Source organism: Scleropages formosus, chromosome 6 (assembly GCF_900964775.1).
Source record: "Scleropages formosus chromosome 6, fSclFor1.1, whole genome shotgun sequence".
Lineage (NCBI taxonomy): Eukaryota > Metazoa > Chordata > Actinopteri > Osteoglossiformes > Osteoglossidae > Scleropages > Scleropages formosus.
Genome location: NC_041811.1, coordinates 35884685 through 35909573, shown reverse-complemented (window position 1 = coordinate 35909573; position 24889 = coordinate 35884685). Strand labels below are relative to the sequence as shown.

Here is a 24889-nt window from a genome sequence, read left to right as displayed (position 1 = left end):
ATCAAGCAGGGATGTGTGGATATGTAACGTTTTTTCAGTGACTTTAAATGAGTTTTAGTATTACATTTATTAATTTAGATGATGCGCACACACACTGTCCGAAACCGCTTGTCCTGAGTGGGGTCACGGTAAACCAGAGCCTAACCCGGCAACACAGGGTGCAAGGCTAGAGGGACACACCCAGGACAGGACGCCAGTCTGTTGCAAGGCACCACCCGCAGGACTCAAACCTCAGACCCACTAAAGAGCAGGACCCGGCCAAACCTACTATGCCCCCCACTTAGATGGTGCTTTTATCCAAAGCAGCTTACAATTATTTATACAGCTGGGTAATTTTATCAGAGCAATTTAGGACAAGTACTGTGCTTAAGGGTACTACAGCTGGAGGTGGGATTCAAACCTGTGACCTATGGGTTCAGAAGCAGCACTTCTAACTGTTACACTACCAGCTGACCTAGGGTAGTTTGTAATGTAATGTAGTTTATAGTATAATGTAGTTTGGTATTTATAATAATAAATGTGCTGCATTGCATCACATCCACAGTGTACCCTCTCCGTGCATAGATGTATTATATATGTATATTAAATTAAATATTGTGTAACACTTTTCATAATACTGTTATGAAATTTTATTTTTTACTTATTTTTTATTGATCCTGCACACTGATTCTTCTTCTGTTCTCTCCGAGTGCCTTTTATTTGTGTTTCTGGGCACAGAAATGCAGACTGCATCTGCTTCACAACAACAGACAATAATTTTACAAAGAAGAAGAGTGAAGAAATAGAAATGAAAAATGTATAAACAAAAGTGTATGTATCGTTGAAAGTTCAAAAGCTGAACATTTTAACACAAGTCCCCGGTACATCATAAAATGAAAATAAGTCCAGATTAATTTCATATTCCAATATATTTATATACATACCGTCAACATGAATACATTTAATATATTTATCCACTCGCTTTTTACAAAAGTGAACTGAGAAGGAGATGTGTGAAGGTTTCAGCTGAAGTATACAATATTTCATATATGACTTTCTTCTTCCCTTGAAAAGAATATGCTGCAAAGCATATAATATTTGTGTCTTGAATTCTTCCACTTCTCACTGTCTGCATTCTTCTCCTGAGTTTTTTACAGAACATAAGCAAAAAAATCTAGTGTTGAAATCCCTAATCTTTATTTTTTTTGTACACTGGGTAATAAACTCAGTTTATTAATCCAACGTGAGACAGAAAACACCTTTGACATGGTGCCACTACATCGAAGTGCAACACTTTTACTCTTTGACTGACGTCAAACTAAATTAAAATTAAGACTTGTTTAAAATAATACCATGGGTTTCTAAAAATAACTAGTGGCGTCACTAGGTTATGGATTGGAAATATTGTGCGCTTCATCATATGGTACTGTGAGATTTTGATTTCTACACTTAGTATGATTAAACGAAAAGAGAAAATTAATTAAAAGGCCTTTTCTTTTTGTGTGTGTGTTTGCTCAGAAACAATAAAACGCCGTTTTTCTCATGATCATTTATTTTGCTGCTTTCAGTATTAAATCAAAAAACGAATGAGGGCATCGTAATTCGCATTTTGTTTTTCAGTTTCGAATCAAAAAACGAACGGACGCAACGTACACGGAACAAGGGTGCACATCGCAAGAAACGTAAAGGCAGTGAGGTAAAAAGAGTGTAAAGTTCCAAACTGGACGTCCGATGAATCAGCGGACACGCTCCGCTCCGACAAACCGACGCTGTCCCTTTAACGCTCGAATGACGTAATCGGCCGCCCTGCTCGTTCATTGGACACTTGCGGACGGGACCTCGCAGCGCTTCCGCTTTGAACGCGACTTGTTTTTCTTGGTTCGAGCGGCGCAGAAGCTACGCGAACTCGGGGAGGCTGAAGGGCTGAGGCGCAAATGGCAGGACTCGCGGACAAGTTCGCCTCCTTCTCGCTGACACAGCTGAACGGCTTGCTGGAGGACGACGAGCAGCTGCACAAGATTGTCACAGAGCTGGAGGAGGTACGTTCCGAGTCCCTCAGAGAGAGTGCGGTGCCTAATTTGCGATGTCATTTTTTTACACACACACACACACAGCTGAGCATGTCATGATTAGCTCGTTTGCTAAGTGGCCGCGCGGCTTCGGAGGAGGAGGGAGGCCTTTTTTTCTCTTGTCATTTCTCTCGTCATTTCTCTTACAACTTGTAATACAAGTGTTTTTTTGGAGTGAAGCCCTTGATGCGAATGTCATCATGTGTCTGTCCCCTCGCCTCGATCGATGCGCTGGCGTTTCCCTCCGACTTTCTCTACAACAACTTGTCGTGTGTCGCTTTGTTTTCGATGCTTTTTTTCTCCCCCCCTGACCACTAAGAAAAGGCTGATACTGATAGTTTGTCAAAACTGTCCAACTATTCGCTGACCATCGACGAATGTCCAGTTACAGGGATGGTGTTATTGTTCTACACGATTTCGTGTAACTTACTGACTTGTCTTGAGAAGGTTGGTACTGCGCAGGACAGGGATTCGAACCCAGCTCCTTCAGACCAACAGCGATCAATCATGGTCGAGATCCCAAAACTCAGCTCTCTGCCATGATGTTATTATTTTCCATCACCAATTAAATATTATTAGAGGACAGAACACACAGACTTTCGAGAGCAAGATTCATTCATTCATAAGCACTCATCATTGCCTTCTTACAAATTTCATTAATTTAAGTTCTGTCGAGGATAATGGAAGTTATGGTGATTTCTTTCTCATCAAATTTAAATTTTCAATCACAGGAAAAAAATGCTTGTTTTTCAGAGACACAAAAAAAAAATCATAACTTCATAATTTCTTAACCAGTTAAGATGATCTTGGTGTCATTCTGTTCCTTTTCTTCAAGCCCCATCCATTGAAATGATGAAAAGAAGAATTCATTAATTTTTTTTTTTTTCTGTTATTCTGTGACAGGATAGGAATATCATGTGTCAGTGGGAAACTGGGTGAAAAGTTTTTCTTATAAGTTGCTTCCTACTGAGACGTAAGCTGAATAAAAAGAAAGTTTGTGATAACTTTTCAACAGCCCTCTTACATTTCAGTTTAACTCATGAAGTAATTTTGTTACTTTTCCCTGTAAGTGATGAGTTAGAAAAGTAGTAGTGGCAACTGTCCTCGGCACATCTGTAAGAATGTGCTGCCGTTCTAAGTTTTACTCCAGTTTGTGCTCAGTTACACCGGTGACTTCACACAGAACGTGTGAAATGAATGCGAGGCGGTCTGGACCATGTGGAGTTAAACCCTTGAGCTGGGATTGATTCCTGAAGTTGAAAGACTTGAGTAAAGGTCATTCCTGCTGACGGAAGTGCTGCAAGTGTTTGTGTGGAAAATAATTCTTATCACAAAAGGCTGTGGACTTTTTTTCTTCCGCTTTATCTGGTGTGACTGTCCATAAAAAGCGGCCGACAACCTTGAAACATGTAATTTGCAATGACTGAAATGTATCTTTGGGAAAGGAGAAGCCCAGACTTGGTGGCGTTTCACCTCAGCTAATGGAAATTAGGAGTTGGATGATCAAAATAATCTTGAAAAGGTTATATTTGAGCAACATTGACAGCTTTATATTGAAGTCTGTTTTAGACATATCCACAAATCATTTGCGCCTTTTCCCAGTCATTAAGGGTTTTGTTTGCCAAGCATGGCTTGGTCACCAAAACACTACTCAACAACTGTCTTGGCGCTGTTTGTTTGGACAGACCAGAGACTCTCACTGTAAAAAATAAAGCAAAATTAAATGCAGGCTCTTCATTTTCACTGGCAGTCCTCACACATAAAGCATATATTTTCATAAATACGGTTCTGAAAGCCCTGACTGTCAGGACACATGAATTTACCACTATCCTCAACTTCAGAACAAGCCAAGACTGGTGGACAGTACAAAGGAATATTGGGTTCATTGAATTTTAATGGTTTCATTAAATTATCCTGTCTACATAGACTGCTTCTAAAAATATGTTTCAGAATTAGACTTCTTGTATTTCTCAACTTCAGTGGGTAACTGTATTGACCACCCACAGTCAAGTATTCATAGTTAGTATCTTAACACTAATTTAAAATTAGTTCATGGTTTCTAGCAGCCAAGGCCACCTGCACTTAAGACACAAAAGAGGGACTTGGCTAATATTTTGCAAACCCTCTGCTTACACCCCTTGCGGGCCACAAAAGACACTAGCCAGATGAGTCAGCCCTCCTACCAATTTATCTACAGGCATCTGCAAGCTTGAAAACTGTTCAAATAAGGTTTCTCTCTTACTGTTGCTAAGTTGTAGGAGACAAGCCTTTGTCAATTCCTTGCTAAATATAGTATTTGCTAGCTTGGTTCTGTTTTCAGATAAAAGGACCTTGTTTGTTTGTGAGATGTTTTGTTTTAATTTGAATGTTTGGGTACCAATGACTTTTGATACTCCCAATTATGTAAATATGTGCTGGGCTTGATTAGATTGGTTCTGATCACACCACATATTGCTTTAAAGATTAGTTTGTTGTTTCACTTCATTCTCTGCATTAGTTTTCTTTATTTATTTATCTGCAAACAATTAAAAATGCAGTTACAGCTAGAACTCATAAGAGGTTTAATTTGTCATATGAAGTCATCCCATTGTTTCTTGTAGGGGGCGAAATAATCAGTTCTCAGACAAAAAGATGACAAAATTTATCAAGACATCATATTGATGTTCTTGGATGGACACATTTATTAATTTGCCTCATGAGTGTTTATGGTATGAAGAAGTAAAGTTCAAAATATCACTTCCTAAATCTTTCACTCTGTATTTTAATATATGTTAAAGTATATGGACATTTCCATTAGAGGCCCTGTGTAATGTTACTAATGAATGTTTCATGTTAGCCTTAATTTGATCACAAGCTTAAGCCTTTCTTTATGCTATTGTAAGGGTATTTTTACTGTAAAAGCTGTTTATATAATCTTAATTGTTTGTAGCTACATATTTATATCTACATTACATTTATTTAGCAGATGCTTTTCCTCCAACGCGAATTACAATGCATACTATGTAATGTTACCAGCCTGCACACCTTATTCACCAAAGCGACTTACACTGCTAGATACACTACTTACACTGGGTCACTCATCCATACATACATCAGTGGAACACACACTCTCTGTGTTACTCACACATTATGGGGAAACTGAACAGCATGTCTTTGGACTGTGGGAGGAAACCGGAGCACCCGGAGTCAACCCATGCAGACACGGGGAAAACATGTAAACTCCATGCAGGCTGAGCAGGGATCGAACCCACGTTCTCTCTCACTACCCAGGTGCTGTGAGATGGCAGCGCACTACTGCCTGTGCCACCGTGCTGCCCTAAAGTATGTAAACTATACTATCTAAAAGTTAGTGTAGAGGCTAACAGGTGGTTTACTGGTTAGTACTGTTGCCCTGCACTAAAGGGACCCTGGTTCACATTCCTGCGGCTGCTGCACAGCTCTTGAGCAGCGTACAAGTAAAAACTTAGCCAGCAGTGTAAATAATTGTAAGTAGTTTAGCATCTTCTCACTTCAAAGAGGAGTGTCAGTTAATTTCAGGGATAGCACCCTTGAAACTTTCATTTCATTTGTGATTTAGATTGACGGTTCTGATTGGTTAAAGTTCTCAGTGTTATAGAAAGGAAGTAGGAAGTATGTACAGTAGTTGGTGTTATGAAAGAGGTGTGATCATGTTAATAAACTGTGGAGAAATATGTCTCCATCCAGTGGATACAGTGTTGCCCTTAAGCATTTGGACATTCATAATGAAAGGTTAAAGTACAAGCTGTTGTTTTTAATAAATATATCTTTATATTTTCATGAATAGTTGTGGCAGTTTCTCCTACTATTCCATAAGGGACAAGTATATGTGAAAAATATACCGTGACTATAACCAAAGCTAAATTCATGTGCTGGCAATGTGTTCTATCATTGATATAGAGATGTTAAATCTTATTTCTTTTATTTAGACATTTTCCTTATAGTCATGGCACACTATGCAAAATAAAGCAGTCACACAGTCCTGTGAAATTAAATCAGGAAAAAAACATTCCCTTTTCATGTATCGCATGATTTGCTCTTGCTTCTTTTCTTCCACCTTTCTTTCAATAAAATCCCTTATTGTTGATGACGATATACCGGAAACACAGGGTGCTGAGCTATGCAGGGTGCAGTCTGGATGGGATTAGAGTCCATTTCAGGATAGCCGCACACACACAAACTCACAAGTACATTCACACAATACGGGCAATTTTGAAGTCGGTAATCTACCCTGAAACACATGTCTTTGAACCTTGGGAGAAACCTGGGGCACATGGAACAAACCCATTGCGAACCAAGGGAGAACGTGCAAATTCCATACAGATTGGATGAGGCTTGAACCTGCGCTCAACCTCACAATTCAGGTGCTCTGACACACCTGCGCTACCAGAAATGTGTTTGATCTTGCAGGTTTTCACCTTTTTGCCAGACTGACGGTGGGTCTCCCACACAGAAAGTGTGTGTGCTGGAAACTCCGGACTTATTTTGTATCTCTTTTGCAAAGATAAATATTATGCTGAAATAAAGAAAAGCTGTAGGACTTCTGGCCTTGACTGTAAACTTGATGTCAGTATACTTTGCAACAAGCTTATAAAAAGAAAGGAAGTATATTTTTTTGAGATAAATTTTAAGCAAATATCTCAATCATCCAAACCATTAGTTGTTTTTGAATTTGATACCTTTTTCTGTTTACCCCTGCATTGTTTTTTCTCTTGATTAAAATAATTACCTGTCTTTGTGATACAGCATAATGAAAAAAACTTGTCTATCCAGCAAAGTATGCTTTGGGTGCAACAAGAAACAATTACCGCACTATTGAATTTTGTTTGGAATTTCTTGACGCACTGGGAAGTGTCTGAACAATGTGAACAAGTCACCATTCTTTTGTCTGCTGAAGCTTTAGTGTACTAGAATTTGATGTATTTTCACTCTCTCTGAAACTAAATATTTGATATAGATTTACATTGTCATAAGACATCAGGTTCATGAGATTTTACTTTACCTCCACTTTGTATAATAAGACCACCAGGTCTTATTAATCAGCTGAAACACTTATTGTTCATGCCATCTATTATATCAAATTTGAAACAGAATTCTGTCTCTAGGAGGTACTTTGACAGGAGTCATCGATAATGCTCTGGTAAACTAACCTTCCCATTTTTTTTGTCCTGCCGCTTGTTCTGTTGTTATGGAACTGGAGTGATTTTTTTTTTTTTTTTTTTTTTTTTTAAAAAAAAAACTGTACAGCTCAAACTACTCTGCGTTACATGACCCAGCACTGGAACTTTTCAGAGATGTTTTTTTGGCCAATGCACAAACTGTTTAGATTAGAGGGAGGCCCTCTGGTTAGTGATGTTTGTTTTAAGGCTACTTTGAGGTCCTTGCACAGTGAGTTAGTAAACTGATTTGTTATTTCCTGTGGGTGAAACAAGTGATGGATTGGAATGAAGAATCTTTTAAAGGTGATATCCTATTATAGTAAACTGTCAGGTTGTAAAATCAATCTGTCTAAATCTATGGCTATGCAACTGACTTCTTCCTACTTCCACTTGGAGCTTCCCCTTTAAACCGGCAAAGTATGGCTTTAGATACGTAGGATTTTTTTGTAATTTCAGATCTCCTGCATTTTCTAAGCACCAGCTATTCACCACTAATTAGTTGTCTAAATGTGTGTTGGATGCATCATTCTTATCCACAGCTCAAAAAATGGTGTTTCATCCTCCTTAGAGCTCCCTAATACAGGTGGCTTTAAATACCTACAACTATGGCACCTTATTGCTGCCCTTGAAAAGATGAGTAGTCTATGGCCAGAATGACCTAAAGCCAAGAAAAAGCTCATTACACCAACTCATCACCTTTGGAGTATGGTCTCTGCATTATACACTGTTTTATCAAGTGTTGGTACTGGCTCTTATAATACATTGAGGGAGTCATGGGAACAGGACCTTGACTTTTCTTTTAGCAATTATGAATGGTCATCTGTATGTGCCGATCTTCCCTTCTTAGACCTCCCCTTGCATCCAGGGACAAAACTTCTGTCTCATTCACAGAATCTACCTCACGCTATTGCAGCTTCATAGGATGTTCCCATTGGCACTGAGATTTCAACTATGTTTTATATGCAAAGCCTCTTTGTTGACTTCACTGCATTTATTCTGGCAATGTGAAAATATCTAAGTGTACTATATATGGGGTTCATGCAATCATTCAGAAAAGCTTTGACAAAAACTTTGATTTGTGTCCATCTGTTTTGTTAAACAGCAACCCAGATTCTTATTTTGATGATTCTGTGGTACATAAGTCAACTACTCTTTGCATTGTATTCATCTTAATGTTGTGGTCCACCTCAAAAGTTCCCTTTTTTAAATTTCTTCCAATGGAAAAATTTACGTTTGATTTCCATGACAATTCTACTGAATTCTAGAATGTTTAGGCACCCTTACTGAAGTTATTTGAATGGGCTGCATGATCACACCTGTGATTAATTGTAGCCTTTTGAACCTGAGCGCTCCCTCTATGTATGTGGAAATATTTGCAATTTTCTTATATTCTGTCTACCTGTATGTTGTTGTGACCACAGATTCTCGATGGTGTTGTGAAATGAAATTTCACTGGGCCACTGTAGGATATTCTCCTTTTCATTCTTGAGCTATTCCAGTGTTGCTTTAGCTTCATTATTTGCCATTGTTGTCCTGCCTAGCAGACTGAAGCAGGTTCTTTTGTAATATTTCTGTGTTTTGCTCCAGCTGCTTTTCTCTTTTAACAAGAAGCCCACTCTTGGCTGATGGAAAACAGCTCCATCCATGGCATGATACTAACAGCACCATACTTTGTTTGGATGGTGTTTCTTGAGACATGGGCAATGTTTGCATATGGAAGACAGACACAGAAGAAGCAATTCAGTTTTTTAATGTGTCTGGAAATTGGCAGTGAGTATGACACAGCTACAATGCAGAAAAAGACTTTTTGGTTTAAAAAAGGCCAAAATTATCAAAATACTATGACGCAAATCTATCATGTGCTGTATTTGGGTACGCTAGTTGGTGTGGAGTATTAAGATTTTAGAAATGTGTATATTCTTACCTCATTTGTTTGAATTGTGCAGTTATTCTGTATCTTTGCAAGGTGATGTGAAACTGCATTGTATTGTGGGTTTTCTGTTTCAGGTACAGCAGGTACAGCAGTCCAAGGAAATGACACTGGCCAGCAACCGCAGACTGGCGGAGCAGAACCTCCAGCTTCAACCCCAGCTGGACTGTCAGAAGAACGAGCTAACCAAGCGCTATCGGCAACTACAGGAGGTCTTTGAATTGTACCAGCTGCACAAGTCCACTCTGGGTAATGTTGCCAATTCTAAAGTTCTTTACAAACAGCCACTGACTACTTTCTGAGATACACCTGCTCATTAGTGCAAACAGCCTGCTACTCAAAGTAGAGAATTGTGTGGCCTCAAGTCTGCCCCCCAATCTCGCTCTCTCGTATACATGTATAGTTGTCAGTTTGGTTCCTTATAGTTGTTACTTTGTGTTAGAACGGTCACAGCCTATGTGATTTAAATAATATTGAACTTGGCGCGATTGTTGAAGCTAGATGTGACGGTTCCGGTATCTCGGAAACAGCCACGCTTCTGGGATTTTCATTTTAGTTTATACAGAATTGCGCAGTCTCTCCTGTGAGATCAGAACAAGATGATGAGGTTTCAGTGAACATTTAGTCACCAAAACTGGACAACCAAAAGTGGAAAATCATTACCTGCTCTGTACACTTACATTTATTCATTTAGCAGATGTGACATTCTTCTCAGAGGAAAAGTACAGTGAGTTACATACCAGTGCCATTTTCCATTACTCAGAATACAATGAGTGCGTTACACTGTAAAATCTCAATTTCTGTTGCGATGTGCTGATGGCAGGCTTAGAAATTGGTTTAAAAAAAAATAAATAAATAAATAAAAATAATGAAACACTCCTGCCTAGTGACTCATAATGGTGTGGGGATTTTTTTTTTTTTTTTTTTATTTTTTTTATTTTATTATAGCCGCATCAGATGTTTTTTAGTACCAGCTGAGCATTTTTTGAATGCCAGAAAGTACCAAAACATTGCTGCAGACCTGTTCATCCTTTCATGGCCAGTTTTGGCCTTTCTGAAATTGATTCTTCTAGTGGGATTATGTGCCTTGTTACAAAACACACATCATCCCAAATAGGTTCTAGGAACATAACAGGCCTGCACAGTCTCCATCTTGGTATCATTTGGAACACATTGTAAGCAGAATGAAAGTCCTATTCAGAAATCTGCAGAAACTATGCGAAGCTGTCAAGTCAGCATGTACCAAGAACACCTGTGGACTGTACAGTACTTTGATGCGGAATTCATGATGTTCCCAAGTCAATGAAGGTGCTAGCTGGTATTAGGTAGGTGTATTTTACATTTTTTCATTTAGCAGACTCCCCCCCCCCCAAGTGATGTGCATCTCATAGAAAATACAGTTTGTGCATTACCTTAGGAGAAAGACATAGCTGCAGATGTACGACTCTTAAGTACAATTAGTTTCCTTCACTATATGCACCAACATTCATCACACAAGTACTTTTATAATGTAAGTGTATGTATTACGTGCTTGAAAGTAGACATGAATTCGTAATATACTTCATCCTGTAGTTCTTTAATTTAGCAATATGGATAGTCTGGTCAATTCATGTCCTTGTTGAGACCCTGTTGTCATGTTGTACCCTTGAGTGATGTGTTGCTCATAGTATTACCTTATTCCATAAGACACTTTGGGCAAATACATCAGTTAGTTCTGTAATACTTATTTTCTGAATAAACCACAATTATATTTAAAAAAAAAAGAAAAATTGGAGCGCAATCTGCTTTTTGAAATTTTAAAAGAAAAAGTTATAATAGTTTGATTTTAGTAGTAATAGTTGGTCTGCCTGACGCCTTCATACTACTTGTAAGCCTTAGTGGCACATCTATTTATAACATAATGTGAGACACCAACCAGACCGGTTTATCCAGGATTGTATCTGAAGTTACTGGGAAACTCCAGGCTGTCCTCTCAGACCTGTTGTATGACTAAGCAGTTTCTCTGTCTCTTGTCATCACACTGAATCAGAGGCCTTGACTGTGAACCAGTTTTTCTCACAGATCTGACATCACCACTACCCCCTACTAAGTATTGTGGGACTCTTGATGAAGAAGCTGCTCCAGCGGTGCCCTTTCAAGGCCCTGCCAACATTCAGCTCTTATACAGGCTGCAGAGGCTGTCAGGAAGTTTCTTTCAATTGTTCATCATCCACTGAAGGAGACCCCCCACCTGGAAAGTGAACCATCAATGGCCTCTTGTTTCATTGCATGCAGGGCTGTTCTAGCTGTTTTCCTCTAAATGAATGAGTTTGAGAACCAGGTCCTTCCAAAGATGCAACTGCAGTTTCAGTATTTGTTTTTGTTGATTCTCTTTCGGTGAAGTGTCTCATTGGCATCCTTATTTGATTCTGTTGGAATTGAAGTAACAGCTCCGATCCTTTTTGTTCACAGTTCAGGACTTGTAGGGTTTGTGGGTCTTTGTATTTAATGTACATAAGCAATTTTTGTACCTATGCCTTTTTCCCAGTTTTTTTTCCGCCACTCAGAAGGTTACAGGAAACAGCAGTCGGTTATCTGAAGCTCCACTCGCATAGTGACTCCACCCTCGAGCAGAGGCTCCTGTCTCATGACTGACTAACTTGTTTGCTATGACTTTTCCCTGCCTCCATTACTCCTACGTTGCCTGGGCTCATTAGCCTGACAGTATTTCTTTGTATTCCCTGCAGTTTAAGGAAAATCACAACTATATTAGCAGTAGTTTAGTAAGACCGCTATTTACTGGCTTGTTGACTAGCATAAATTGAGCATTAGTGAACTGATGATCTCCCACCCTGACCTATGCATGTACCAGTAATCTGGAAACACTGGTAGTGAGAAGAAATGTCATTTTATTTGTGTTTCTTGACACAAGTGCTCTTAACATTTGGTGTTTCACGTTTAAAGCATCTGAAATAAACCTTGTACCAGTGGCAAAGATTGTAACATAGTTTTATATGTTTAGAAGATGATGTGGAACGCTGAGCTCTACTGTGATGAGTGTTATACAGTGCTGCTTGAAAGTATATGAACCCTATAGGGATGTTCTTTCTTGTATAAAATATTAAAGTTCTAAAATGAATAAATGACTGATTTACACCCCTGATTCTACCTATCTGCTCAGTTTAACTAATGCAACTTGGGCTTCACTTGTTTTTGCACCTGCACTACTTCTGTGTTTCTGTTACACACACAATTTCCTCTAAACCAACATATACAATTGGTCATTACACACCTATTATGTCACAGAAGACAGGCTGATTTTCATTAACCATTTTGTGGTAAAACTAAGGGACACAAGGGTTCACATACTTTAAAGCAGCACTGGATGCAGTTTGGCTGCAACATAACATCCATTTCATTTTAACTGTCCCCTCTTTACGTGGGAAGCCCCCAGAAAGAAAAAAATGTGGAGAGAAAGTATGCTTAAAAAAATAATTTTCACGTGTGAATCAAAGGTGGGTAGAGATCCAAACATGGTACTCAAAAGTACAGTTAATTTTCAAAAAAAAAAAGCTTTTGTAAAAGTGCTCCTTTAAAAATGTGTGTAGGTGAAAGTTAGAGGGGAAAAAAAGTATTAGGTGTAAAAAGAACAAGCATCAAGTTATTTTGATTCAAATTAAGTTTCGTAATGTTCTGAACCACTGCTATGTCAATTCCAAATTCAAGTTAAAAATTTTAGCTCTTATTGTTATCAGCTGAGGGTGTGTATCGGTGCTTAGTTTTTAGGTTTTCAGGTTATCAGTCAGTTACACAAGCTGAAAGGCAGGTGGGTGTCCTGTTTATTTTTTTAGGCCCCCCCCCCCCCCCCTTTGTTTTTTGCTTCTCTATATCTGCCTTTTGAGTTTGATTCCTGGATTGCTCTGTTGCTTTTGTGCTCAATTTACGGATATGATTGGCTAGATTGCAGTGCATCATTCATTCATGGTGTCACACACCTCCTGCTCCTAGACACTGTGGAGTGTATAAGCTCTGCCTCCTGATCGCTGGGAAACATGGAACAAGCTTTTGTGTAATATCCCACAAAACGTGGAACTTTTCAACCTGTCAACACTTTAATTTCTGCCATAAACCTGGACTGATGCAGTTTTACAGTCTGTCACAATAAATTGAAATAGTCACAAAGCCACAAAAATGTATTGCATTTATTGTGTACACACTATTAATGGGCACTCGACCTACTGACTCACCTTTGCAGCTGCATTTGTAATTTGCTAAATCCCCTTTTCTGTGCTGTTATTTTGTCTTTTCCTCATATAGTCTTGAGACTATATATTTTTACTTTGCCTACATGGTAATATATTATTCACAATCTTTTATCTGTTATCTTTAAACTTTTTACACTCCAAGGTATGAAAAGTAAAGTTTATTTGCTGCCAAGTTCATTGAACATAGTTGAGGCTGCACACGAGAAATTTATATGAGAAGGAAAATTGTAACATTCCTAAAAATTACGAATATATATTTAACATATCCCTGTTTTCTGTTGTGTCTTTTTGTTTACATTTGAGCAATATGTGGAGGGTACCATTGAAATGGGGTGACTAGTGTTTCTTTGGGCCTTTTTTCCTTTCCTTTTTAAATCCTGTGACTTTCTCGCCCCGAACAGATCACGAGACCGGTAACCTGTCCCTGGATACCCTGTTAGCGCTTCTTCAAGCAGAAGGTGCAAAGATTGAGGAGGAGACAGAGGTGAGTTCATATGATGCAAACTGTCCCCACCCCAGCTTTGCATGACCATGTCCCGGTTTCAGTGTGTTTAGGGAAAACAAAGAACTGAGGGTGAGAAACTAGGCCAGTGGAGTTGTTCCCCTTCCTGAAATTTTTCCTAAAATTAAAATGAAATTATTACAGGACAATAGATGTGACCAACAATGAGGAAAACAAAATACTAAACTTATATATGAGTAAAGTGAGTAATTTCTGCAAAATTAACCATAACAAACTAGTAGACCAGAGAAACTCACTAATATGTGAATTATGCAGAGCCACAGATGATATGGTAAATAAGGATACTTGTAACCTGCGCAGGTTCAAGCCCCTGGGAACTCTTGTTGTGTCTTATAAGTACTTAATGGACCGGTGTGCGATCCACTCTACAAAGCAAATGGACACCTTTCTTCTTCCGTAGCAAAACTAACTATTGCGTGTACTTTCTACTTCCTATCATACTGACAATCTGAACCGATCACAAAATTGAATATGATAAACCTAACTCATGACAAAAATATCAGATTTAATACAAATAAATATAAACATATATTATACAAGTTATATAAGAATTTTTGTTTCAAATATTAGAAAATATTTTGATTTTGTCACTGTTTGCCTAATGAGGTGATTTGATGGAACAAGTTAACGCTATTAAGTGAGGTATGGGTAAATTCAGCTGCAATATTTAAAAAAAAAAAAAAAAAAAAAAAAAAATGTAAAGCAGCAAATGTCAGCCCTCCAGTATGTCCCCCCACACTTCCATTTATCTCTTCCTCAGATCATGGCAGACTCATTCCTGGAAGGTGGCTTGACACTGGATAGCTTCATTGATGAGTACCAGAACAAGCGCAAGTTGGCCCACCTGCGGCGTGTGAAAATCGATAAGCTGCAAGAGATGGCGTTGAGGGAACAGCGACTTCCTCAGACATTCATCCCCAACGTCCGACCCCAGGAGACCCCATCTATCCCACTTGCTGAATCCAGCGGACCCCCAACACCTCTCCCTAGGAGGGCACCTCCTCCCCCACCACCCCAAGCATCCCCAGCCCTCCAGCCTGTTCCAGGCCCCTACACAGCAGTTTTGCCATACCCTGCTGTGCCCTATCCGCCAGTCCCACCTAGGGTGGGTCGAGCACTCTCAGGCCAAAACCCGGGTTATCCAAACCCTTTTGAGTCCCCGTACCCTCCACCCCTCCCACAGAGGCCATCCCCTCGCATTATCCCACAACCAGGGTTCATCATGCAGTGATTAGTGCTGGGTGTCAGATCAAGTTTTACTCCACTTGTGACTGCGTTGAACGTGCTCTTGTTGGGTGGCCTCTGCCATACCGCATCTCAAGCAATATGTAAACATACAGTGTGTGTTGTCACTTAATCATCTTCACAGATGACAAAATAATTCAGTCTAACTTGCAGTCAGGGATGTAGGTCTTATCCTTCATTTAACCAAGATAAACAGCGCAACGGACCACATGTCGTACATCTTCTGTTTTTATAATTAAAGTTTAGAGCTAGTGCTGAATGTTTGTTGGAAGGGTTTGGTTGCACTATTGGGGGTGCATGTTGAATTTTTGCCTCTTCAGTGTGGAGTGAAATGACAGAAAAGAGCCGTTCTCTGTATGTTATATTCTCTGCAGCCTTCCAACTGTCCCGTGTTGCTTGTGAATAGAAAACAAGCTTTACTACAGCATGAGTCTGGAGAAATGGCCCCAGCGAAAATCAGGACCGTAGGTTTGCAGTAACTAGCTTGACACGTACTGGTACATATGCAAAGAAATGGCTGATAATACTGTGTTGTTTTATACAAGTCTTGTAAATGGAATTTTGTCTCCTTTGTATTGAGAGGATGAAAACATTTTTGATGTCCAGGTTATTTGTGCAAACCTGTAGCCAAAGATGTTTTATATTCAAACTGCTCCTGGAGTACCATATGACAAGTAGTGTTTCACATGTTCTTTCTCTGAGGTATACTGCACAGAGAAGTGACAAAAAAATTGGATTCTGTGACAATTGATATTTTGTGTATGCATTTCTTGGAGGGACCTAGTATGTCTCTTTAAGATGCAGTGGTACATATGGAAGTGTACACTGTACCAGATTTGCAGTGTGGCCTGTTATATTGCAGCTGAGATCTTGTCTGTCTTCCATTCTTTTCTGTTGTCATAAAGATGAGAAGATGCGTATTTACTTTTGAAGCCTAACTGCATCTGATTGACCTACAGGAGCTTATTCATCGTAAGAGTGAGGCAGCTGTGAGTATTGGCACCAATGCTGGCTGTTCTTGTTCCGGCTAGTTGTATGCCATGATGCTGGGAAATTCTTTACAGCCTGATTCAATATATATTTCTCCCCTGTTAGTGCTATTCTATTCCAGTAGTTATTTCTATAACTCTCAGAATTAAGATAGTACATTTAAAGATTGTGTCATGTGTTTTGAAGAGGTAATCTTTTTCACTTTTTACATTTTGAGGGATAATCCAGGGACCTCCTGCTGAATACTTTGCCCACCTAAGCCTCAGAGCATAGTTTGGGAACTTTTCTGTTGGAGGAAGTGTTGCTACACTGCTGTTACAGTGGACAGCCTGTGCCTCCCTTGGGATAATATATGTATTGCACGACTGAAGGGTCCGTTCTGTCACTTTACCTACGTTCTCTTTCCATATACTATGCACTAAATCCTCCGCAATCCTACTTTATATATGCATATATGGAGGTTATTTATCTAATTATTGGCACTTTTCTACCAAAACGGTGGTAAACATTTGTTTACTCAACTTCTTCCTACAACTTTGAAGTTATTGTGCTGCAGGTAACACCACCAGACCTGAAAAGCTGCCAGTCATTGATAACTTGGATCAAAGTGGATATATTAGTGGGGTTCTTACGCCTTGTGAAGTTGTACGACTACAGAACTGCATGGTTTTAGTTCTCGGACCCTCGTTCTTCATGTCCTTATTTCGTGTGTATTTAATTTCAGTATTTTCCCAAGTCCCTTTTTGAATGACAAGTATACCACTGTCCTTTCCACAATATCCTTGCCTTGTTCAGTCTGTGTCAATATAGATATAATTTTAAAGAACCTCTTTCTCCTTTTTAAGCCTTATGCAAAACTCAATGGACTGATAATGTGACTCACCCACACATCTTATATGTTGAGCGTCTTATTTCCCGTATTATTTTTTGATAAGTTGTTTTTGTGAAACTTTTTTTTCACAAGACTGCTCAGTTCAGCTTCTCTTGACTAACCTGTTAATAGAAACCTGTAGTTTCCATATTTTTGGTGAATAGCACAATATGGGTGAGAAGATTCAATAGTTGGGGAAAGTATAGAAAAATTGGTGCTTCCAAAATTAGGAAACAAAGTAGATTCCGTTATAGAGTATTTCAGTAACATTGACATCACTCCTAAAAGCATGTTGTCCCTTTTTCCATTTTGTATATTTTGATGTGACAAATCTTTTGCAAAAACACCATAAACATTAATATTTCTTACAGTCCAGTTCTCACTGTAGAGGCCTACATTGAGATCTTTTTGTAATCTTGTACACTCCTGTAAAATTTGGTGGTCATAGCAATGCTGGTATGACTAATGAGGATTGTAATACTTTATGGTAATGCTGTTACTGGTGACTTTTTGAACTTAATAAAATAGTTTTTATACTTGAATACCATCCTAATTCTTCCTGAATAAAGACATTGATTTGTTAGCTTGTGCATGTTGTCCAGTATAGAACAGTGCAGAGTGTGTTTTGGTAGCTGTCTCCCCCTTCTGGACTCCCTTCTCCATCTGCTGTGAAGGTTTCTCTGAACCAATACTGTACTCTGAAGTGAGATTAACTTCAGTGTCATTTTATTGATGTCATTTTGTACAGAGAACTATAACACATCTGCAACGCATTTAAAAACGTGCTCTATTATTGTTTGAGAAAGAAAGAGAGACTGAAGTGATTTACACACCACAGTACATGTAATATCAGTAAAGGCCCTTAGAAAAATCCTACCGTATTAAATGCAGTTTTCCTTAGCATTTATTTTGTCTTCACTGTTCTGTTTTTACATTGATTTTCTTTAGTTTTTTCCCATGTTTTTAAATGTAACATTTTCTACAGAGAACAGAATGTAAGGAAAAAGATTAAATAATGAAATTTAATAGCTCACTAACCTAGTCCTGCAGCTTAGTCCACACTTCTCTCTGCAAGCTGTATACTGTCTCTGGTGATAGTTATTGTCGGACTCTTCTGTTCTTGGTGTAATAACTGACAGTTTGTTTCAGTGGGAGCCTCGTCTGAAGAGAGACACGTTCCTTCAAACATTTGCTTATGTCAATACCAGTCCTTGTTCACACAACATATGGAAGACTGACACTGAGCACAGCTGCTTCATAGGAAAGGAGCACTAGTGTGTGTGTATTTTATTTCCCCCCCACAACTCCCTGTGTTTATTAATATCCTGCTGTGTACTACAAAGGGTGTTTCTGCTGGTGCAGACCAGGGTAAACACATTTTATTAAAGGCAATACAGCAGTGGAAGGAATGAGACTTGAACCAGCAATCTACAGTACCAACTGTCCTAATGAGAAAGCTCAGAGTAAGACTACAATCCAAATAATGAATATGGAAGAAACCAGTTCAGCTGTTCAAAACGCAAAGAAAGGTTTAAAAAAAAACTGTAGGGCCTCCTGAAAAACTATTGATCACCCCTGCTTTCAGTTTAATACATTTTTGCAGAAACCCAGAATGAAATCACTGCTATACATTAATTCCGCTATGAAATTCTGAATAATTCCCTTTGTGAACAGAAAAATGCAGTAGACTGGGGTATCCTTTGAAGGAAATCATATTTTTGTTAAATTTCTGTTTGTACAGCTGAGTAATTTAGAGTAAGTACTTTGTTCAAGTGTACTATAGCTGGATGGGGGATTCGATACTGTGATCTCTGGGTCTAAATGCAGCTGCTCTAACCACTGCAGTACCAGCTGCCTGTTATGATTTGATGGCAACTTGATGATTAGGTTCACAGACAGGTGACCTTTGCATAGCAGGACAGTTCCCCTTGAAGGAAATCACGGTGATATAATGAAATAATTTCAGTAATTTGCTACACTTACCATGATCTAACAGGCTTGTGGACCAAGTGGGGCAGCAGTGGAGACCCTGAAACCTACTCGTTTATTGCAGCTAACAACAATCAATAAGAATGTTGGAAAATGACTCGATTTGACAATTTTTAGAAAAACTGGAAAATATACTGATCACATAACTGCAAGTACCGTAGTACTTTACTGGACTCTAAGGTCGAGCTCATCACTGCGTGGCTCACAGTGTGTGTTACATGTATTTGCATAGAGAAGCACTTTGCATGGGCAGCACATGCTTCAGTGCTCTGGGACTGTTTATAGTCCTCAGAGTTGGACACTTCATCACTGACAGCTGTCCTTCATGGGAGTAAAACTCAAAACAACGATGATGAGTTCTATCAGTGTCTTCATCTCTGCACTTACACTTCTACTCAGCATCCAAGGTAAGTTTTAAAACAAAATTATTATCCCCTTGCGTGTAAATATGTGTGCATTTAAAAATCCTTCTTATTAAAAGATATTTTTGAAAATTATGCAGTCTAAGATTCATTATTAAACTTTGTTTTTTCTTTCAGAATCCAAAGGACAAATAACTGTGACTCAGAGTCCTGCAGTGAAAGCTGTTCTACCAGGACAGACAGTCAGTATGAGCTGTAAAACCAGTACTGCTGTGTATAACAACAACTATTTACACTGGTACCTACAGAAACCTGGAGAAGCTCCTAAACTCCTCATCAGTTATGCTACAACCCGTGAGTCTGGGATTCCAGATCGATTCAGTGGCAGTGGATCTGGGTCTGACTTCACTCTGACCATCAGTGGAGTCCAGGCTGAAGATGCAGGAGATTATTACTGTCACAGTTGGCACTACCCTAATAATGTCTGGGTGGCCACACAGTGTTAAAGAGCCGTACAAAAACCTCCTCAGTCACACTTTACAGTTACTGCACTGCTGCACCTGGGACCCCCTGCAGCTGCTGAGAAGGAAGGTGGTTTAAGCTTTTCTTGACATTTATACATTTTATGCTAAATATAACTATATAGGGGGTGCGGTGGCGCAGTGGGTTGGACCACAGTCTTGTTGTCCGGTGGGTCTGGGGTTCGAGTTCCGCTTGGGGTGCCTTGCGACGGACTGGCGTCCCGTCCTGGGTGTGTTCTCTCCCTCTTCGGCCTTGCGTCCTGTGTTACCGGGTAGGCTCCGGTTCCCCGTGACCCCGTATGGGACAAGCGGTTCTGAAAATGTGTGTGTGTGTAACTATGTATTAAACTTTTTTTTCCAAAAACTCAAAACTGTACTTTTGTAGTCTCCCTCCATTCTTTCTACTCTGTATTCAGCTATTTGTCTGTGTGCCTTACAATTGCCACATGACAGTGTGTGTATAAAAATTTACATTGACTGTGTTCATATTGACAGAACACATTATGTGAGGAACAGGCAGGAATCAGCTTGAGAGCCTCCTCAATGTCCCACTTTCCCCATGAGAGCTAAAAATAGTACAAAACCCTGAAAACATCACCTATAATAAAACACATTAATTTGAACAGAAATGTCTCTCAAGCACTCAGTCTAGACATTGATTATAAATCTCTCATTGTTTGTAAATCTCTCTGATCGTTCAGTTTCATCAACTTAGTGAAATTTGATCATATTTTTGAAAGAACAAGAAAAATAATAGCTAAGAATTAAACTTATTGTGTACAGAGTCAAGCACTCATTTTACTGGACATTTAAGGATCTGTGTAGAGCGATGACCAATCCGTGATACTGTCCATTTCTCTCACCTGATCTACTTCATAAGCCCGTGACAGCTGATAAATATAAGAATGTGGTACATTTTTCATTTAGTTCTTTTTTTTTTACGCTAACGTGATGTATAGTGTTGAGATACTTACAGTAATTTATCAACTTATACCGCTGGATAAATAGAATTGCATCAAGCGGAAAGTGGGATTCGAACCTGCGTTCTTAGGTTATCGTCAAAGTTCATTGCCAACTGTACCTGGTGTCCCAAAGTCAGATGTTACCCATTACAATACTTTCCCAAAAATCAGAGTCCGTTTTCTAAAGCCATTGTGTGGAGAGTGTTTAGTTTGCAAAGTTTGTGCACATTTCCTAAACAATCACTGCCTTTTATGAGCCACTGCAAGTGTGACTGTTGAGCACAGACTCACATCAGGGCTCTTGATGTTTTCCAATACTTTACAATGTGTTGGGTATTGAATATTGCGAAAACTCAGGGATAAGTGTTAATAGACCACTCTTAATAGTACCATGAGTTACAGTTTGGTTGGCCAGGTAATATGTACAGAAGGTGTAGAAGAGTTGTGGCTGCACGTGATTCAGTAAAGAAAGAGAAAACATAGTCCATCGTGTCTCTTCTTTATTCATGTTCGAGTGTAATTAAAACACCAGTAAAACACGACACAATGTCCTTCCACAGTGGAGGGAAAGCAGAAGGCTGTTGATCAAACAGCTCTTAAGATCATTTTTACATGAGAACAGTTGAGAACAATATGTTGGTAACGAATGTCAGATTGAAGACAGGAATCAGAACTGTACTGGAGTCAGATGTCTTTCCAGGCACAACGAACCCTTGACCCTCCTGAAGTCCACCATCATCTCCTTGGTCTGTCCAGTGTTGAGTTGCAGCTGGTTCAGTTTGCACCACTGACAAAAGTCCGTCACCACGTTCCTGTCCCTGTCGTCCTGCTCATCCCTGATGCACCCAGCAATCTGTGTGCCGTCTGAGAACTCCTGCTAGTAAGCTCTGTTCAGCAGGTAGATGATGGTGTTCTCCACTCCAGTGTGGTCAGGCTATGCATACCAGGCAGGTTCTCCTCATCTTTGGGACCCTTACCAGGCTCAGACCACATGATGGAGCCAGAGGACAACTAACTGGTTCTCGAAGAAGAGAGAAGTAGGGGTTCGAAAGCACTCTGCTACATGCTGCTTGGATGGTTTTCTTCTTTCCCCTTCGATGGTACAAGTGGTCACTGAAGAAGACGACTTGGGAGGTCGACTCATTCGCTCATTCAGCAAATATCCAGACCATATGGACACGTAGAGACAAGATCTCCTCACCTGAGAGCTAAACACAGATAGTGCAACTCTGCAAAAGCGTAGAAAACACTGATAGACTAAAGAATTTTAAGACTCGGAGTACAGACTGTCTGACCTTTTGGTGAAATGGTTGTATGACTGGCTTTGGGTCAGAAGGTTGTGTGTTCAAATCACGTCAGGACCTTGAAAAAGGAAGAATTAAAAGTACTCTCACAGCTTTTTGCAGAAATCATTACTGTTAAGATCCAAAGAGAAAAAGAGGCCGTCGCATTATTTCTATTGCTCAATATTGTAATTTCAGGTGTATGGAATGTGACCTTAGATAGTATTTCCTGTAGACATTCTCGAAACACATATTTTATCATTGTAATTTTCTTGTGCTTTTACAGAGAAACACATCATTTAAATTCCAACTCTGTTTTGGTTCAGTGACAGTCCTGTCCCTCTCCAATTCTCTTGTCCCAAATTTTGGAAAATGACTCCATTTGACAATTTTTAGAAAAACTGGAAAATATACTGATCACATAACTGCAAGTACCGTGGTACTTTACTGGACTCTAATGTAGTGTTCCTCACTGCGTGGCTCACAATGTGTGTCACATGTATTTGCATAGAGAAGCACTTTGCATGGGCAGCACATGCTTCAGTGCTCTGGGACTCTTTATAGTCCTCAGAGTTGGACACTTCATGACTGACAGCTGTCCTTCATGGGAGTAAAACTCAAAACAACAATGATGAGTTCTATCAGTGTCTTCATCTCTGCACTTACGCTTCTGCTCTTCATCCAAGGTGAGTTTTAAAATAAGATTATTCCCATATGTGTGCAATTATGTATGCATGAAAAATTATGAGGTCTTACATTCATTATTAAACTTTTTTCTTTCTTTCAGAATCCAAAGGACAAATAACTGTGACTCAAAGTCCTGCAGTGAAAGCTGTTCTACCAGGACAGACAGTCAGTATGAACTGTAAAACCAGTACTGCTGTGGCTACAGGATGTTACACATCAGGAGCTCCCTGTTTAGCCTGGTACCTACAGAAACCTGGAGAAGCTCCTAAACTCCTCATCTATGATGCTACTAACCGTTGGTCTGGGACTCCAGATCGATTCAGTGGCAGTGGATCTGGGTCTGACTTCACTCTGACCATCAGTGGAGTCCAGGCTGAAGATGCAGGAGATTATTACTGTCAGAGTTACCATGAAATCAGTAGTAGCTATGTGTTCACACAGTGTTATAGAGCCGTACAAAAACCTCCTCAGTCACACTGTACAGTTACTGCCCTGCTGGGCTTGAAGAGGAAGGAAATAATGTCACACGGTCCACAGGCACTGATACAACAGAAGTGCTTTATCTGACTGTTTCTAACAAAACTGATGACATGAAAAATTCATAATTTTCCAGCCATATTTCTTAAGAATATCATTTTACTCCCTTCTAATATGCTTAATCATTGTATAAATACAGAACCCCAAATATACAAGTTCAGTCCAAAGTGACGATTCTCTGAGCCTTTCGTGCTCATTTTATACCCAATATTAATAGTGCCACATTCTGCCACAACTTGAAATCCCCCCTGCTCTCTTCCCTCTCCTCTGCTCTTCTAACCTCCTTCCCATCCACTGCGCAATTCTCCAGTTCATCTACACATGATGCACCAAACTCATCCTTTAAACTCTCCTCTATCACCACATAATGAAATTTATTACATTTAAACATCACCTTCCATGACTATTAGGAATTATATCGACAGTCCTTTAGATTAATTTGACATTTATTGAGATGCTGCTTTTCTCCAGAGCAGCTAATAAGTGTATTTCCTCCTTTTTACCCACACACTCTCTGAAACCACTTGTTCCAAGCAAGGTTGCAGCGACCAGGAGCCAAACCTGGCAACACAGGGTGCAGAGAACACACACAGGACGGGACGCCAGTCTGTCACAAGGCACCCCAAGCGGGACTTGAACCCGCGACCTACCTGACTGCAGCACCCGGTCAAACTTGCTGAGCCCCCCTCTCATTCTTACACCACAACAATTTTCACTTGAACAATTTAGAGTAAGTATTTTGTTCTGAAAGTACTAAAACCATGAGCAGGATTAAAACCTGCATCCTTTGGATCCAAAACCAGTTCTTCTATTCACTTAGCTGGAAGGATCCAGAGCAGTTTTCTTGTAATAAGTGTCATGGTTGATGTACACATCACCTCCAAGTGATCACCTGAGGTCCTGCTCTAGTTCAGATGATAAAATACAACACACCTGTGTTACATCATTGGTCTTTATAGGAGTGAAACAAACACACAAAGGCTGCAGAATCTCACCAAGTTCACAGCTTCTTAGGATGTAAACCAGAACCCAGCTCTTACCACACCCACCGCAACGACCCTGTCCTTGTCTGTGTCCCTATTTGTGTCTTATTCTCCAAAAACCCGTCCTGTCTCTTCCCTTTCCTGGTTGTTCAGTAAACGTGACTGCAGTCCAGTGTGCCTTTGCTCCATCTTACATTTCCAATTCTACTCTTTTGTTTCCAGAACAATCCATGAAAATTCATGACTGTAAGTTTTGTTATTATTCATTTTAATTATTGGAAGGAAATGAAAGAACATATGTAAAATAGATGTATAAAGGAATTAATAAACTAATAAACTTATCATCATTACACTTCATTTCACTAGATTTTTTTGTCCAAGGACATTTGTCCATTTGGATAAGAGACTTTACAATGAGCTGAATATTAAAATTGCTCCTCACCCTAAGACTTATCTAGTATTTATTTGTTCATCTGACACTTTTCTCCAAATAAACTTACAATCATTCACCCATTTATACAGTTAGGTTGTATTACT

General features: G+C 39.4%; 1 protein-coding gene across 1 annotated transcript; it reads left to right on the top strand.

Moving 5' to 3' along the window:
* The first annotated feature begins 1845 nt into the window (after window positions 1–1845).
* LOC114910762 (vacuolar protein sorting-associated protein 37B-like) lies at window positions 1846–17884 on the top strand. The gene is made up of 4 exons (XM_029253170.1): window positions 1846–2018; window positions 9233–9404; window positions 13801–13883; window positions 14683–17884. Exons 1-4 carry the CDS (start codon window positions 1914–1916, stop codon window positions 15151–15153), a joined length of 831 nt encoding a protein of 276 aa, XP_029109003.1. The 5' UTR covers window positions 1846–1913; the 3' UTR covers window positions 15154–17884.
* Window positions 17885–24889: the final 7005 nt, after the last annotated feature.

What these genes read in the sequence shown, in the direction of transcription:
- LOC114910762 (XM_029253170.1), top strand. Translation starts at nt 1,914, where the DNA reads ATGGCAGGACTCGCGGACAAGTTCGCCTCCTTCTCGCTGACACAGCTG. An exon ending in GCTGCACAAGTCCACTCTGG is followed by an intron (nt 9,405 to 13,800) that starts GTAATGTTGCCA and finishes CGCCCCGAACAG; the next exon opens with ATCACGAGACCGGTAACCTG. An exon ending in AGATTGAGGAGGAGACAGAG is followed by an intron (nt 13,884 to 14,682) that starts GTGAGTTCATAT and finishes TCTCTTCCTCAG; the next exon opens with ATCATGGCAGACTCATTCCT.